Source organism: Somniosus microcephalus, chromosome 2 (assembly GCF_052327205.1).
Source record: "Somniosus microcephalus isolate GS21.2 chromosome 2, FLI_Smic_1.0, whole genome shotgun sequence".
Lineage (NCBI taxonomy): Eukaryota > Metazoa > Chordata > Chondrichthyes > Squaliformes > Somniosidae > Somniosus > Somniosus microcephalus.
The window spans coordinates 336,001,071-336,019,355 of record NC_140988.1 but is presented as its reverse complement, the minus strand read 5'-3'; the positions used below and the strand labels follow the sequence as shown (position 1 = coordinate 336,019,355).

Below are 18,285 nucleotides of genomic sequence, written 5' to 3'. Positions count from 1 at the left end.
CAGTCGCCCGAGGCCGGATTCGAACCCGGGTCTCTGGTGCTGTGAGGCAATAGTGCTAACCACTATGCCACCGTGGCATGATGTGGATTATTCCACATCATGCCACCAAACCTTTTTCATATAGTGGCATTGCGAATCCCTATTACTAATAACTTACAAATCAATTTCCCATGGCATTGCCCGTGGGGCGTCAAATCCCAGAGGGGAATTTTAACTCTTCCACACTGGGCAGGAATGGAGCCGGAGGGCAGTTTAAATGGAGTGGCTCCATTTCCTGCTCTGTTTCCACCGATCTCTGATTTTGACACTGTTAGTTTTGGAAGGCGAAGAAGTGACGGCTGAACTCTGGCGGGAGCCTCATGCATAAATGCTAATTGGAAGCTTATGACGTCAATAGGACTCATTTAATTTGATTTTAATTAGGGTCTGTGCAGGGAAACCACCACAACTTTCCTGCCAGGCTAAAGCAGGTTGGCAGCTGAAGAGTCCCTCAGAGATAAGTGTAAGAACATAAATTTCCTTTGTGTTTTCTGCTCCTCCGGGCCCCACTAAAAGTTGCAGCTTCCATTGCTCGGATTTCTCCGTCCCATGAGACCCCCGACCCCCAGAAACCCCCTCTCCGCCACTTATCTGCAGCTAAAGCTGAGGAACTGGGAGAAGCAATGGCTATGGCAGCGCAACTGTCGTGAAAATGTATATACAACATGACAAGTTTACATAGGCAGTTTCCATTATAAATATGGACACAGAATTCATAATGAAAAAGCTGATGTGGCAACAGGAAGTAATTTGTGTAGACAGGAAGTGCACGCAGCTGTAAGATTTTTAATATCTTATGTATTTAAGTCAGGGCATATGTCAGATGACATCAGTTTATGTTGCATAATTTTTCTAAATGAGGTATTCTGCCACATTCTTATTAAATTCTAGGACAATAAGCTATACTTCAAAGGCACTCCCTAAAATCTCCACAGTGCAGCGTCCATGTTCCAAAATCGGAATGAAAAAGACTGAGCTGAAACATCAAAAACAGGTCAGTATTAGCAAACTTTTTGTTAACCGCAATGTGATTTGTAACATTCAAGGTAACACTTCTAATTCACAGATTTAAATCTTTTAATTAGAGCAGTATATTGTATCAGGAAATACTCATGCTTGGGGAATTAGTGGTGCAGTACATTTGAGTATTGCCCATCTTTCTCTTCTAGAACTTGGGTTTGGATTCAGCTTACATAAGTGTGATGATCTTTCTCTGATGATTTAATGCTGTAAGTACCTGACAGCACTGTTCTAGGGTAGTCCAACTTAGCCTAAAGGGTTTCATTGGAATTTCTGGAGGCAGAAGTATCCCAGAGACTGATGTGAATGCTCCTCCAGAGGCTGAGCGCTGAGCTCACCTATGCAATCAGCAATATAGTTTACCAACTGATTGCTTGTATAGATTTTCCCCAGCTGTCAGTAAGGTCTGGCCAGAAATTAAGTCACAAATTGTGACCATCAAGCAACTATGTATGTGCGTGCAGTTATTTATTGCTCCGGTGCCTCAGAAACTTGGGGGGAGAAATTGCGTATAGCCCCGTTTGGGGCGCCAGCCTCGCCAGGACACTAAAAGTAGCGCCCCGGAAACATTCGCGCCCCCACACCGGAAATTGAGTTGTTGCGCCCCAAAGGGAAGCGCGGCGCTACTGGAGGCGTCCCACATCTGTCTTGGGGCGCTGCGAGTGAATATCGTGGCAGTACATGCCGCAGCGCCACATGCTGCGGCATGTCGCGCTGCGGTATTGCAGGCCTTCCTCCCCTTCTTAAAGGGGAGGGGCCTTGTGCAGCGCGACGTGCCGCAGCGTGTGCCCAGATGGGCCCCCGAGGATCGGGAGTGCAGGCGAAAGAGCCCGGCACCGAGGAGAAGTGCCGGGCTCTTGGAGCGCAGCTGGCACTCCGTGAGGGGCGGGGGTTCAGGAGGCCAGGGATGGGAGCGCAGGCAGGTGCTGGCAGGCGGCTAACAACAATAATGGCCGCCCCGCACCTCCTTTAATTTGCGCCTCCCCGGCCGCAGGTAGGCCCCCTTGAACCCGTCGGACATAGCGTCCGGTGGTAAATCAGGGGGCGCTGCCAAATATCGCGGTCGGGGCGTCAGCGGAGCGCTGCGCACACCGATGACGGCAGCGGCACAGCGCTAACGGTTAGCGCCACCACTAATGTTCTGCGTAATTTAGCGGGAGGCGTGGGCAGTGCCGCGCCCGGGCGCCAGTTGGCTTGCGCCCTCTTAAGGTGCTAACGGGTGGCACAACCTACTGAATTTCTCCCCCTTGGGGTATTGCAAAATCACTTTGGCAGCATGATTATGCACCATAAAGACGTGAGTAAAGTCTATTTTGTGTTGCACAGCTTTATTTCACATGAATGAGTCCACTACAGGAAACTTTGGTTTATCCGGAGGTTGCATGACCGGAAACCTCGATCTAACGGCAGAAATCAGCAGCCGTTTTGTTAGGTTTTTTTTCTTTGTTTAAAAAAATGCTAGAAGAAAAAAAGTCAGTCTCTGGAAAGCCTCTCTGAAGCTGTTGCTAAGCTACAGAGACGCTTCCAAGGTACGGGCCGACTGTTTACAAGCTGTTGCTAAGCAGCAGTGTTTGTTGTCAGATACGGAGATGAAAACCTCCGTATCCTTCAACATTAGCGCTGGTCTGTCCGGAAGTTTTCATAGATCGGCATCACGCCGGTCCCGTCGGTGCCGGATATTGCGAAGTTTCCTGTATATACAATTACTGTCCATATTTAGCACTAAATATGAGCAAAACAAGATTTACATGGTAGCTCGGGAGTCAAAGGAACTAGCCTACGTAAAATTTTCTCTACAAAGAAAGGAAGACTTGCATTTCTATAGTGCCTTTCATGACCGAAGGACATCCAAAAGTGCTTTACAGCCAATTAAGTACTTTTTGACGTGCAGTCACTGTTATAAGGTAGGAAACACGGCAGCCAATTTGCACCCAGCAAGCTCCCACAAACAGTAATGTGATAATGACCAGGTAATTTGCTTTAGTGATGTTGATTGAGGGATAAATATTGGCCAGGACACTGGGGATAACACCCCTGCTCTTCAGTATTTTTGGAAAAATTTCAGATGCTCCTAGCTTCACATAAAAGTTTCCTTCAAGAATGCTCTGTGACTATGAGCCTCTTGGGACAAAGTTTGCCCTTCTCTCCAGGACCAAAGAGTCCTGGGATGGACCTATGACAGACTGGGCTTGGCTTCTCCGCACCTTTGGTCTGTTGAAGGCATCTGACGGGTCTGAGCAAAGAGATCTCTTGTGCTACTTTCCTGAGCAATCTCCTTATTTTTTCTCACTAAACTTTGAAACAAAATACAGGAAACTCTCGATTTACCGGCACCCAAACAACCGGAAATCTCGGTTAACCGGCAAAATTCAGGAGTAGGTTCAGTTAAGTTTTTCTTCCTATTAGTGGCCGTTTCTTGATTCTTGGCTGTGTAATCGGGGGTTCCTGCACTTGTTGCTAAGCAACAGGGACGCTTGGTCTGTGGCCGGGCTTCTTGCACCTGTTTCTTCTAACTGTTAAAGCGCATGTAGGCTGGATTTGTGGCTGTGTACGAAGCTCTTGTACCTGTTAACTATAACTCTGTTATCCGGACTTTCTGATAAACTGGCACCACGCCGGTCCCGTCGGTGCCGGATAGAAAAGAGTTTCCTGTACTGATGTTCACTGATCTGCAGGAGAACCAACTTTATGGAATCATTATTATCCTTTATACAGTGAGAGAGAGCATAATGGATATCCTCCAATCCCTCTGAGATGCTGCTCTGGATATAATGGAATCTAGTAGATAGTCCATTGCCGGCACATTGGAGGTACTGACTTACTGCGATATTTAAGATGTTTCCAGATGTTGCTGCCGCTGCCCTCTATTGCTGAAAAGGATGGCATTAGACTCTGCTGCCAGCCCTGCTATCTACTGCACATCTTTTAAAGAGGGTTTGCATTGCCTTAATATAGTTCCAGTGCTCTGTAAGCATTCATCTTTTCATGGCATGACCCCTGATTTCATCATATGAATGCTCATCAACCAGCAACTGACATAGAATCATAGAAATGTATGGCATAGAAGGAGGCCATTCGGCCCATCGTGTCCGTGCCATCTTCTAAGTTTTCTCTTGGCAACATTATTCTCCACTTCCACTACTTCATCCTCTTGACTTGTGTGTGAGCTGTTTATTGCCCAGTGACAATTCCTCATCTAGGTTATGGTGTGGAGATGCCGGAGTTGGACTGGGGTGGACAAATGTAAAAAGTCACACAACACCAGGTTATAGTCCAACAGCTTTATTTGAAATCACAAGCTTTCGGAGTGCTGCTCCTTCTTCAGGTGATTTCAAATAAAGCTGTTGGACTATAACCTGGTGTTGTGTGACTTTTTACATTCATCTAGGTTATGTATAACCGCTCCCCCCGAGTGATTCAATCTGCCCTAGTGTATGCAAATACGCTGGGTGTGGGTGAATTTCTGCTGGCAGTGGCAGATGCTGAAGGTTCTGGCATTCATTGATTCCTTTTTTCTCTGCAGTATTTTTCCATGGAGATCAGAAGAATCTGTAATGCAATGAGTTTCCTGCTATCCACTTTCTTCTAACTGTTAAAGCGCATATAGGTGTCTCAGAATATGGGCCTTAAAAAGGGAAGCATTTTTTGATGTTTTCACTTGGTCAACAAAAAGCTGATTTTGAGGGGCTGAGAACAGAACTTGGGAAAATAAAATGGACAACAATATTGGCAAATAATGATGTAGAACAGCAATGGGAAACATTTAAAATGGTGCTTAACAGAGCCCAGGAAAATAGGTTCCAGTTAAAAAAACAAGAACAAGCTAAACACTAATGAAGCACCATGGATGAATAAAGACATAAGGGAAAAATTGAGGGTAAGGAAAGAGACATACACTAAGTACATGGACCAGCAGGGGAGAGCATGATAAGGGTGAATACAAAGAGACTAGGAGAGAAGTCAAAAACAATTGGGAAAGCAAAGAGGATCTATGAAATTAAATTATCAAGGAACATAAAACAAAATAATAAAATATTCTACAGGCACAAAAAAAAAGGAAAGTTCAGATTGAAATATTAAATAATTACTTTGCTTCAGTATTTATCAGGGAGACAGAACAGGTGGATATAACACCGGATGATGAGCTTAGAAATTAGATAACTGCATTTAAAATAAAAAGAGGAGAAATATTAAATTAACTAATCAAACTCAGAGGATAACACCCCTGGTCTGGATGGATTACATCCGCACATTTTAAAGAATTTAGGGAAGAGATAGCAGAGGCATTACTAAGCATATTTAATAATTTGTTAGAAAAAGGTGTAGTGCCAGAGTACTGGCAGATAGCTAACATTGTACCTATATTTAAGAAGGGAGATAGAACATGTCCAGGGAACTATAGACCAGTCAGCTTAACATCGATGGTAGGAAAAATCCTACTAAAGGAGAAAATAGAAAAACATCTAGAAACCAAAAATAATGAATAGTCATCACGGATTTCAAAAGGGAAAGCCTTGCTTGCCCAAACTCATTGAATTCTTTAAAGAGTAACAGAGAGTAGACAAGGGTAATGCAAAAGATGTAATATATCTAGATTTCCAAAAGGCCTTCGATAAAGTACCACATAGTAGACTAATGAATACGGTCCAAGCATGTGAAGTCAGGGGACAAGTAGCAGAATGGATAGCTAGCTGGCTGGAAGACGTAAAGCAGAGACTAGAGGTAAAGGGTAGCTATTCAAGAGTGGCAGAATGTGGGAAGTGGGGTCCCACAAGGATCAGTGCTGGGCCAATCGTTGTTCATAATTTATATTAATGATTTAGACTTTGGAATCAAAAACATAATTTCTAAATTTGGGGATGACGCCTACCTAAGGAAGGATATTCTTGCCTTAGAGGGGGTGCAACGAAGGTTCACTAGATTGATCCCTGGAATGAGAGTGTTGTCCTATGGGCCTAAACTCTCTAGCGTCTGGAGTTTAAAAGAATGAGAGGAGATCTCACTGAAACATAAAATTCTGAGTGGGCTTGACAGGGTAGATGCTGAGAGCTGTTTTCCCCTGGTTGGGGAGTCTAGAACTAGGGGGCATAGTCTCAGGATAAGGGGTCGGCCATTTAGGACTGAGATGAAGAATAATTTCTTCACTCGGTGAATAAAAGGGACAGTGGCAGCATGGATATGAAATTGACAAGTGACAGGAAATGGAGAGTGACATGAATCTTGTCATTCATGTGGAAATGACTTATGCAATAATACTGGGCGGCCTGCTGGTGGCGCTGTCCAGGGAGAGTATAAATACTCGGGCATGGGCCCAGCTTGCTCAGGACATTCTTTAATAGGAACTAGTGAAGGACACAACTAGATGTTCATGTTGAAAAACAGTTGATTAAAGCCTTGTTTAATACTCAGACCAAGTGCCTAGTAGTTTTCTTACGCCAGAGAGTACTGGTGAACGGTTGTTTTTCAGACTGGAGGAAGATATACAACAGTGTTCCCCAGGGGTCGGGTCTTGGACCACTGCTTTTCTTGATATATATTAATGACTTGGATGTGGGTGTACAGTGCACAATTTCAAAATTTGCAGATGGCACAAAACTTGGAAGTATAGTGAATAGTGAGGATAGTGATAGACTTCAAGAGGACATAGGCAGGCTGGTGGAATGGGCAGACACGTGGCAGATGAAATTTAACACAGAAAAGAATGAAGAGAGGAAATATAAACTAAAGGATACAATCCTAAAGGGGGTGCATGAACAGAGAGACCATGGGGTATATGTGCACAAATTGTTGAAGGTGGCAGGGCAGGTTGAGAAAGCAGTTAAAAAAGCTTACAGGATCCTGGGCTTAATCAATAGAGGTATAGAGTACAAAAGCGTGGAAATTATGATGAACCTGTAAAAAACACTGGTTTGGCCTCAACTGGAGTATTGTGTCCAACTCTGGGCACCGCACTTTAGGAAGCATGTGAAGGCCTTGGAGAGGGTGCAGAAAAGATTTACAAGAGTGATTCCAAGGATGAGTGACTTAATTTACGTGGATAGTCTGGAGAAGCTGGGGTTGTTCTCCTTAGAGCAGAGAAGGTTGAGAGTAGTTTTGATAGAGGTGCTCAAAATCATGAGAGGTCTGGACAGAGTAGATAGCGAGAAACTGTTCCCATTGGCAGAAGGGTCGAGAACCAGAGGACACAGATTTAAGATGATTGGCAAAAGAACCAAAGGTGATATGGGGAAAAACCTTTTTACTCAGCGAGTGGTTAGGACCTGGAATGCAATATCTGAAAGGGTGGTGGAGGCAGACTTAATCACGGCTTTCAAAAGAGAGTTGGATAAGTACCCGAAGGTAAAAAAATTTGCAGGGCTATGGGGAAAGTGCGGGGAAGTGGGACTAGCTGAAGTGCTCTTGCAGAGAGCCGGCACGGGCTTGATGGGCTGAATGGCCGCCTTCTGTGCTGTAACCATTCTATGATTCTATGAGGGTTGTGAATCTTTGGAATTCTCTATCCCAGAGGGCTGTGGATGCTGAGTCGTTCAGTATATTGAAGGCTGAGATCGACAGATTTTTGGACTCTAAGGGAATCGAGGGATATGGGGATCGGGCAGGAAAGTGGAGTTGAGGTCGAAGATCAGCTATGATCTTACTGAATGGCGGAGCAGGCTCAAGGGGTCATATGGCCGACTCCTGCTCCTATTTCTTACGTTCTTATGCAATAGACAACACTGAGGAGGACTGCAGCAAATTACAGAAGACATTAATAAACGTGCAGAATGGGCATATAATTGGCAAATGAATTTCAACAAGATAAGTGTGAGGTATTACATTTTGGGAAGTAAAATAAGGAGAACGCATATTACTTGGAAAATAAGTATCTAAATGAGGTAGAGGAGCAAAGGAATCTGGGAGTACAAATCACTAAAAGTTGCGACATAGGTCAATAAGGCCATAACAAAAGCAAACCAAGCACTAGGGTGTATTTCTAGAAGGATAGAATTGAAAAGTAGAGAAGTTATGCTAAACTTGTATCCAACCTTGGTTAGATCACACGTGGAGTACTGTGTACAGTTCTGGTCGCCATATTATAGAAAGGATATAGAGGCACTGGAGAGGGTGCAAAAAAGATTTACAAGGATGTTAGCAGAACTGTGAGGTTATCCTACCAGGAAAGGATGAACAGGCTGGGCCTCTTTTCTCTTGAAAAAAGAATGCTGAGGGGTGACCTCATAGAGGTTTTTTAAATTATGAAAGGTTTTGATAGAGTAAACACAGAAGCCTAGAAATTCAGTATCGCCACGTTTGGGGCGCTACAGCTGGGCATTCGCTAAATTTAGTGGCCGGCGCAACTTAGCGCCACCTTCGCCGAAATTGAGTTGCATCGCCCCAAGAGGTTGCTGCTGCGCTAAAGCAGGTGGTGCACGACTATCATAAGGCGCTAAGCCGGCGAGCCGAGGCGCTACCACCGAGGGCGGGCGCAGCGCAGGTGCGGCGAGTTATTGATTGAAGGCAGACACGCTGGCGCTGGTCAGCTCTTAAAGGGGGAGGGTCGATTTGGTTTGCAGCCATGCCCTGCACACTGCAGCCCTGAATCTAGGCCTAAACAGAGCTGCTTCAAGAACGCTACGCCCACAACTATGGAGAAGGCCAGGGAGCGAGCGCAGCGCTTCAGCGAGGGTGCCCTGAAGCTTCTGGTTGGCGCAGTGGAGCGCCGGCGACCTGTCCTCTTCCCTGACAGTGGCAGGAGGCCGCTGCCCAGCGAGTACAGAAAAGCCTGGAGGGAGGTGGCAAACAGAGTGACCTCCAGCAGCTTGGTCCCCAGGACACCCACGCAGTGCAGAAAAAAGTTCAACGACCTCACTCGGGTTGTCAGGGTGAGTACCCTTTCCAGTATCCTCTTCATCCCTGCATGGGCACCTCACTTTACGGCCAAAGGGTCCTGAAAGCCCCAATGCCCAGCCCTCACCCAATAGCTATGGGACTCTCATGAAAATCACATGCACATTCACCACTTGTGGTAAACCACGTTCACTATCGTTAGCACTGTTCACCACTGTTCGTTATAACTGTATCACTGACCACTATTGTATCACGGTACGAGGTCGCCTCTTGCCACACTGCTATACCTGGGATGACCACTGCCGACTCCGCCTTGGCTCCACCCACCAGGCCAGGTATAAAGGTGAGCGACTGGCTGGTATTCCTCCTGCTTGGATCGGATCACCCACGAGAGTGGGCTGTTATTTAGTCAATAAAAACCTTTAGTCACCTTCGTAACTCTTCGCCTTTTATTGGAGGAATTGATAGGTATATCAATTTTATTGACTAAATTTAATGATGTCCGACAACGAGTCACAACCGGCGGAGGAGCCACCAGCGCAGCTCCCAGGAGCACAGCCACACCAGCCAGCTTGGCTGCGAGCCCTCAGACCGCCGTACCTGGACCTGAACCCACGAGCAGCAAACTCAGCCGCAGACTTTAAACACTGGCTGGTCTGCTTCGAATCATACCTGAGAGAATCCAGCGTCCCTCAGGCATCCAAACTAAGTGTCCTGCAGGCACAACTGAGCCCGAGAGTATACACTCTCATCGAGGACATGACTACCTACGAGACCGCCATCAACCTGCTGAAACAGAAGTACCGGACCCCGGTAAACTACATGTACGCTAGGCACCTCCTAAGATCACGGCCGCAACAGCCAGGAGAATCAGTAGCCGAATTCTCACAGGCGCTATATGCACTCGCCAGGAACTGTGACTTTAAATCGGTGTCGGCAGCCGAAAATACTGAAGATAATATCCGCGACGCATTCCTGAAAGGCCTACGGTCCGAGTACTCACGGCAAAGACTGCTGGAAGCTAAAGACCTCAGCATGGAAAAAGCTGAAGCCCTCGCTATCTCCCTGGAAGTGGCCCACCAAGATCAGGAAGCATTCACCAGGTACTGCTCGCGACCCTGGGACTCGGGCCCGACCCCTACCACAGCACCCTTCCCAGCGCCGCCCCCGGGACCTACCTCTGCGTCGGCGTCCCGGACCCGACCGGCCCTGCCACCCCCGGCACCGGCCCCGACATCGGGCATCCGCGATCGGGCCGCCGGCTGTTTTTTTTGTGGCCAGCAGAAGCACCCGAGGTCGCGCTGCCCAGCCAAGAACTCCATATGTAGAACCTGCCTGAAGAAAGGCCACTTCTCCAAGGCCTGCAGGAGCGGATCCTCAGAGGCCAGCAGTGCCGCATGCGAACTATGGGGGCGGCCATCTTCGTTTAGGGCAACTGAGGCCAGCATCCCCACACATGAGTCATGGGGGCGGCCATCTTTGTTTAGGGCAACTGAGGCCAGCATCCCCACACATGAGTCATGGGGGCGGCCATCTTTGATTAAGGCAACCGACCCCAATAGTGCCTCATGGGGCCCTACCTCGTGGGAGACGCCATTTTACTCACCACGCCCGACCGCCTCGCCCGCAGATGACAACGACTCGCTCAGCTACACACTAGCTTCCGTCACCCTGGACCAAGCCCGCCCGCACCATCTGTCCAAGTCAATGATGGACATCAAAGTGAACGGCCACGCCACGACCTGCCTGTTCGACAGCGGAAGCACGGAGAGCTTCATCCACCCAGACACGGTGAGCCACTACTCCCTCTCTGTCCTACCAACGCGCAGCCGAATCTCGATGGCATCGAGGTCCCACGCCACGGACATCAGCGGCTACTGTGTCGTGACCCTGTCGGTTAAGGGCACGGAGTATAAAAACTTTAAACTCCTCGTCCTCCCCCATCTCTGCGCTGCCGTCCTACTAGGGCTGGACTTCCAATCCCACCTCCAAAGCGTAACCCTAGCATACGGTGGACCCCTCCCCCCACTCACAGTCAACAACCAGCAAACGTTAAACCGCCCACCGCGTAACACCTGCAGCCTCTCCACCCTCAAGGTCCCGCCACCCTCTCTGTTTGCTAACCTTACCCCTGACTGCAAACCCGTCGCTACCAAAAGCAGGCGGTATAGCGCCGGGGACAGAGCCTTCATTAGCTCTGAGGTGCGGCGCCTCCTGAAAGAGGGCATTATCGAGGGGAGCAGCAGCCCCTGGCGTGCCCAGGTCGTAGTCGTAAAGACCGGCGATAAAAACCGCCTGGTCATCGACTACAGCCAGACCATAAACAGATATACCCAGCTGGACGCATACCCCCTCCCCCGCATATCTGACATGGTCAATCAGATTGCACAGTATAAAGTATTCTCGACCATCGACCTGAAGTCGGCCTACCACCAACTCCCTATCCACCCTGAGGACCGCCAGTATACCGCCTTCGAGGCGAATGGGCGCCTATACCACTTCCTTAGGGTCCCCTTCGGTGTCACTAATGGGGTCTCGGTCTTCCAAAGGGAGATGGACCAGATGGTTGACCAGAACGAACTGCAGGCTACATTCCCCTACCTAGATAACGTCACTATCTGCGGCCGCGACCAGCAGGAACATGACGCGAATCTGGAGAAATTCCTCCGTACGGCCCAACGGCTGAACCTCACCTACAATAAGGAGAAATGCGTGTTTAACACCACGCGCCTTGCCATCCTCGGCTGCGTAGTGGAGAACGGAATCATCGGCCCCGACCCAGAAAGAATGCGCCCCCTCATGGAGCTACCCCTCCCCCACTGCCCTAAAGCACTTAGGAGAACCCTGGGGCTTTTCGCCTACTATGCCCAATGGGTACCCAATTACGCGGACAAAGCCAGACCCCTCCTGAAAGCCACTTCCTTCCCCCTCACGGAGGAGGCGTGCGCGGCCTTCTCCCTCATTAAGGGAGACATAGCCAAGGCCACGATGCACGCAGTGGACGAGTCCATCCCCTTTCAGGTGGAGAGCGACGCCTCCGACTTCGCCTTAGCCGCCACCCTAAACCAGGAGGGGAGGCCAGTGGCCTTCTTCTCAAGGACCCTACAGGGCCCCGAGATCCGACATTCGTCGGTCGAGAAAGAGGCCCAGGCGATCGTGGAGGCAGTACGGCGCTGGAGGCACTACCTGGCAGGCAAACGATTTACCCTCCTCACCGACCAGCGTTCGGTGGCTTTCATGTTTAATAACAAGCTGAAGGGCAAAATCAAGAATGACAAGATTTTGAGATGGAGAATCGAGCTCTCCACCTACGATTATGAGATCTTGTACCGGCCAGGCAAGCTGAACGAATCCCCTGATGCCCTTTCACGAATGACATGCGCCAGCGCGCATATCGATAGGCTTCAGACCCTCCACGACCAGCTCTGCCACCCCGGAGTCACCAGACTCTACCATTTCATTAAGGCCCGCAACCTGACCTACTCCATCGAGGAGGTCAGGACCATGACCAGGAACTGCCAGACCTGTGCGGAGTGCAAACCGCACTTCTATAGGCCGGACCGAGCAAGCCTGATCAAGGCCACCCGCCCCTTCGAGCGCCTGAGCATCGACTTTAAGGGGCCCCTCCCGTCCTCTGACCGTAATGTGTACTTCCTCAACATCGTTGATGAGTACTCCCGTTTCCCCTTTGCCTTCCCCTGCCCCGACATGACCAGTAGCACGGTCATTAAGTGCCTGAATGCCCTCTTCGCCTTGTTCGGGTTCCCGAACTATATACACAGCGACCGGGGCTCCTCCTTCATGAGCGAGGAACTCCGGCAATTCCTCCTAGAGAGAGGTATTGCAGCAAGCAGGACCACCAGCTACAACCCCAGAGGTAACGGTCAGGTGGAAAGAGAGAACGCGACGGTATGGAAGGCCGTCCTCTTAGCCTTAAAGTCTAAGGGCCTCCCAACCTCCCGCTGGCAAGAAGTCCTCCCGACAGCGCTGCACTCCATCCGGTCATTACTTTGCACGGCCACTAACACCACCCCCCATGAACGAATGTTCGTTTTCCCCAGGAAGTCGACTACGGGAACCACTCTACCAACCTGGCTGACCGCCCCGGGGCCGGTCTGGCTGCGGAAACACGTGAGGACCCATAAAACGGACCCCCTGGTCGAGAGGGTGAACCTCCTGCACGCCAACCCCCAGTACGCCTACGTGGCGTACCCAGACGGGCGGGAGGACACTGTCTCCCTACGAGACCTCGCACCCTCAGCCGATCCGGAAACACCGCCACCACCCCCCCCAACCTCAGTCCAGGTAGACGGCATGCCGGAACCCCACGAGCCCTCGCCGACCACGCAAACACCAGCATCAACACCGGATAAGGCACCAGCACCGGATAAGGCAACACCACCGCTGCGGCGATCGGAGAGGCTTACGAAGCCTCCGGACAGACTGACCTACCAGAATTGGTAGTACACTTCACCCCGCCGGACTTAATTCTAAACAAGGGGTGAATGTGGTAAACCACGTTCACTATCGTTAGCACTGTTCACCACTGTTCGTTATAACTGTATCACTGACCACTATTGTATCACGGTACGAGGTCGCCTCTTGCCACACTGCTATACCTGGGATGACCACTGCCGACTCCGCCTTGGCTCCACCCACCAGGCCAGGTATAAAGGTGAGCGACTGGCTGGTATTCCTCCTGCTTGGATCGGATCACCCACGAGAGTGGGCTGTTATTTAGTCAATAAAAACCTTTAGTCACCTTCGTAACTCTTCGCCTTTTATTGGAGGAATTGATAGGTATATCACCACTTTATACACTGTCAGGGCTATTCCACCATGGGAGGCAGTGCAGGCAAGATGAGGGCTTGACACTGTCAGGGCTATTCCACCATGGGAGGCAGTGCAGGCAAGATGAGGGCTTGACACTGTCAGGGCTATTCCACCATGGGAGGCAGTGCAGGCACGATCAGGGCTTGACACTGTCAGGGCTATTCCACCATGGGAGGCAGTGTAGGCAAGATGAGGACTTGACACTGTCCGGGCTATTCCACCATGGGAGGCAGTGCAGGCAAAATGAGGGCTTGACACTGTCAGGGCTATTCCACCATGGGAGGCAGTGCAGGCAAGATGAGGGCTTGACACTGTCAGGGCTATTCCACCATGGGAGGCAGTGCAGGCAAGATGAGGGCTTGACACTGTCAGGGCTATTCCACCATGGGAGGCAGTGCAGGCAAGATCAGGGCTTCACACTGAACTCCGAGGCCGTCCTTTCTCTTGCAGGGCAAGCTGGCCCACAATCGGAGGCAGCAGCTACGGACCGCGGGAGGCCGTCCTGACCTTAAAGACCTTAGCGACCTGGAGCAGCGAGTGGAGCGGATTATGGGAGGCAGGCTGATTGGCCCCGTTGCCACTGGAGATGCTGACCCTGTTCTGGACAGCAATGGTAAGGTCATCACCTTTTTGACCTCTCTCTTTCCACTTGTGCCTCACCAGCATCCTTTGCCACTCTCGAAACAATGCAGTGCATTGCAGCACTCATGCCTCCCTCGCTGCCACCCTTTCCTCACTCTAAAGCAACTCCTTTGCCTCCCTGCTTTCAGATGCTGAATCGCCAGGTGAGGAGGCGGGCCCTCAAGCTGGCACCGTGACTGATTCGGAAGTTGAGGAGGAGGAAGAGGAAGCCGGCCCATCAGTGTCACCCTCAGCCGAGGCAGCCCATGGCCATGATGGGGACACGTCTTCCCTGGAGGGGAGCAGGGTGGAAGGGTCTGATGACGGTGAAGCTCCAGGGCCCAGCAGGCTGCAGCAACGCGGGAGGGGTGGGGAAGCTCGGCGGCCTTCTCCCCGGAGGGTGAGTGCGGCCTCCAGTCCTGCTACGGTGAGCGCAGAGGAGGTGCGGCTCCTTGGTGAGATGGGCGCCCAGGCTGAGCGCAGGCACATTGAGCTCACGGCTGCAGTGGCAAGGATGCCTGACTCCATAGAGTCACTGGCAAGGAGTGTTAAGGAATTCGGGGCAGCACAGGCCAGGAGTCTGCAGGAATTCGGGGCAGCACAGGCTAGGAGTCAGCAGGGCTTCGCTGCATCACATGTGGCTTCCAGCCAAGTGCTTAGTCGTGCCATGCAATCACTGGCTGGTCTGATGCAGACACAGAGCAGGGGCACACGGGCACTAACTGCTGACACCCTCGCTGGATCGGCCAGGAATTGCCAGGGGTCCTCGCCGCGCCGCAGCAGCCCAGCAGTCTGTGCTTCAGCAGATTGCTGCGCATGCTTCAGTGCTGGCCCGTGCGAGTGCCAGTGCATCGGCCGACCAGGGAGTGCCTGTGCTCTGTCAGGTTGGCAGCATTCCTGCTGCCAACACTGTCACTCCTCCACTGCAGCTGCCACCACCCGTAGGCAGACTGCTGCCGCCCAAGCAGAGTTGGAGCAGTCAGCAGCCGGGCCCTCCAGGCCCAGAGCTGGTCCAGGCCATCCCCCAAGGGCATCTGCCGACTCACCATCTGACCCTCAGCAGCCTTCCCCCAGCCTTGCTGCAGCTTCTGGGGTCCCATTGAGGAGGAGCTGCAGGGCGGGAAGGGGCCAATCGCGCAAGCGAGGCGGATCACCCTCGCAGACGAAAAAGTAGGTGTGGCAAAATGTTTATTTTTTATATGAAGGCTGAGAATGCTATTTTTTTTTATATGAAGGCTGAGAATGTTGTGTTTGTTTTTTATGAAGGCCGAGGATCATTGTCATTTTTGTTTAACTTTTTTTCATTTTCTCCAGGTTGAGAGAGCCAGTTATGTGTCTGACTTTTTTGGGGGGTTTCTCTGTATTTGTTTGTCATGCAGGAAGGGCACAGAGTTTGTAAAATAAAAAATTGTCTTTATTCAGATTGTCCATGTTTGCACTTTGAACTATTTGTTGCCTTGACCGGCTGAGGGTTTGCGGAGCGGCTCCATTCATGTTCTTTCAATGGCACAAGCCATTCCCTGAGAGGGGGCCTAGAACCGACTTGCAATAAGCCGCCAACGGACGGCCCTTGCACTTTGTGCCTCCCTGCCGTCTTGGTGCTCCTCCTCCTCCTCCTCCTCTGGTGGTCCTCCAATGTCTGCTGGCAGTGGCTGAGTCCTGAGGATAGCCAGGTTGTGCAGCATGCAGCACACTACAACGAAATGGGAGACTCGCTCAGGCGAGTACTGTAGGGCTCCTCCGGAATGGTCCAGGCAGCGGAACCGTTGCTTGAGCACGCCGATTGTGTGCTCAATGATGTTCCTGGTCGCTTGATGGCTGTCATTGTATCGTTCTTCAGCAGGGGTGCTGGGCGCACGGAGCGGGGTCATCAGCCAGGTGCACAAAGGATAGCCCTTGTCCCCGAGAAGCCAGCCTCTTGGGTGAGCCGGGGCTTCGAAAATGTCTGCCACAGAAGTCTGGCGCAGGATGAAGGCATCGCGGCTGCTGCCTGGAAAGCGGGCATTGACAGCCAGTATGAGCTGCCTGTGGTCACACACCAACTGGACGTTGAGCGAATGGTAGCACTTCCGGTTGCGGTAATCCTCGGCATTCTGTAGAGGTGCCCGCAAAGCCACATGCGTGCAGTCAATGGCGCCCTGGACAATGGGGAAGCCCGCTATTCTTGCAAATCCCATTGCACGCTCTTGCTGCTTGTCCGGGGTCATGGGGAAGGAGATGTACTGACGTCTCCTTCTGAAGAGGGCATTCGTCACCTGGCAGATGCAGCAATGTACCGTGAACTGGGAGATATTGGCAATGTCCCCAGTAGCGGATTGGAAGGAGCCGGTGGCATAGAAGTTGAGAGCCACTGCCACCTTCACTGCCACCGACAGAGATGTCCTGCTCCTCAGCTGTGGCTGCAGATCTCTCTGAAGCAGGTGGCAGATCTCAGTGACCACCTCCCTTCTGAATCGCAGCCTCTGAACACACTGCTCCTCAGACATGTTGAGATATGAGAACTGCTGGCGGTCTACCCTGGGTGGGTAAGGCCTCCTGTGCCGACGCCTGTTGGCCCTTCTCCATCTGGCCATGACTGGCACTCTCTCGGCGTCTCTGAGCCCTTTGAATGCAATGCAGAAACCCAACGTTTCCACCCATTGCAGCCCCCATTATATGTGGCGACTCAAGGCTATGGCACTGAAAGTTAAATCCAACTGCAAAGCTCTGGCCTGAAGCCAGAAGTATCTGTGCGAGCGCTGAGTCAAAGCAGAAAGCTCTCTCCCTTTGTCTCTCTCCAAGTCTCTCTCTTTCACACAGAAGGAGTGGAACAAAATGGCTGCCACAAAGAATGCAGGAAGAGTCCCCTTTAAATAGCGCCCCCCGCGCCCCACAGCGACTGGGAACCGTTCCACTCAACCAGTCGCTGGGGGCGCCAGGCACACACAAGGGGGGCGCCACTGAAGTTCCGGTTCGGGGCGCACCAAGGGCGTTGCACCATGAAATGATGTCAGGATCTGCACGCGCAGGTGAGTGGGCGCTGCGGTTTTGCACCGCCGCTAAATCTTGACTGAAGTTCGCGAGAGGCGCAGATCGCGCCGCGCCCGGGTGCTAGCCGCCTCGCGCCCCACTTCTCCTCCTCCTAAGGCGCTAGCGGCTGGCGCTAACAACTGAATTTCTAGGCCAGAGAGTTTTTCCACTTGTGGGGAAGAGCAAAACTAGAGGCCATCAGTATAAGATAGTCACCAAGAAATCAAATAGGGAATTCAGAAGAAGCCTTTTTACCCCAAGAATGTTGAGAATGTGGAACTTGCTACTACAGGGAGCAGTTGAGGCGAATAGTATATAGATATATTCAAGGCAAAGCTAGATAAGCATATGAGGGAGTGCTTATGCTGGTAGAGTCGGATGAGGAAGCATGGGAGGAGGTTCGAGTGGAGCATAAACGCTGGCATGGATTGGTTGGGCTGAATGATGTGTTTCTGTGCTGCATATTCTATGTTTGAATCCCTCCAATCAGGTTTCCGCCCTTGCCACCATACCGAAGTGGCTCTCATCAAAGTCTCAATCCTTTGTGACTGAGAGAAAGGTAAACTATTCCTCCTCGTCCTTCTTGACTTGCCTGCAGCCTTTGACATGGTTGACCACTCCATCCTTCTCCAACCTCACCACCGTCGTCCAGCTGGGTAGGACTGCACTCGCCTGGTTCCATTCTTATCTATCTAATCGTAACGAGAGAATCACCTGCAACGGCTTCTCTTCCCGCTCCCGCATCGTTACCTCTGGTGCCCCCCAAGGGTCTATCCTTGGCCCCCTCCTATTTCTCATCTACATGTAGCCCCTTGGCGACATCATCCGAAAACACAGCGTCAGTTTCCACATGTACGCTGACGACACCTAGTTCTACCTCACTACCTCTTCTCTTGCCCCCTCGACAATGTCTAAATTGTCAGACTGCTTGTCCGA

At 50.9% G+C, this 18,285-nt stretch overlaps 1 protein-coding gene across 1 annotated transcript in view; it reads left to right on the top strand.

Moving 5' to 3' along the window:
* katnal2 (katanin p60 subunit A-like 2) overlaps positions 1-18,285 on the top strand; it is a 107,968-nt gene that overhangs the window by 36,015 nt on the left and 53,668 nt on the right. Inside the window, exon 5 of the mRNA XM_085975307.1 lies at positions 931-1,033. Coding sequence (XP_085831433.1) covers positions 931-1,033 — 103 coding nt within the window. The remainder of the gene's footprint in view (positions 1-930; positions 1,034-18,285) is intronic.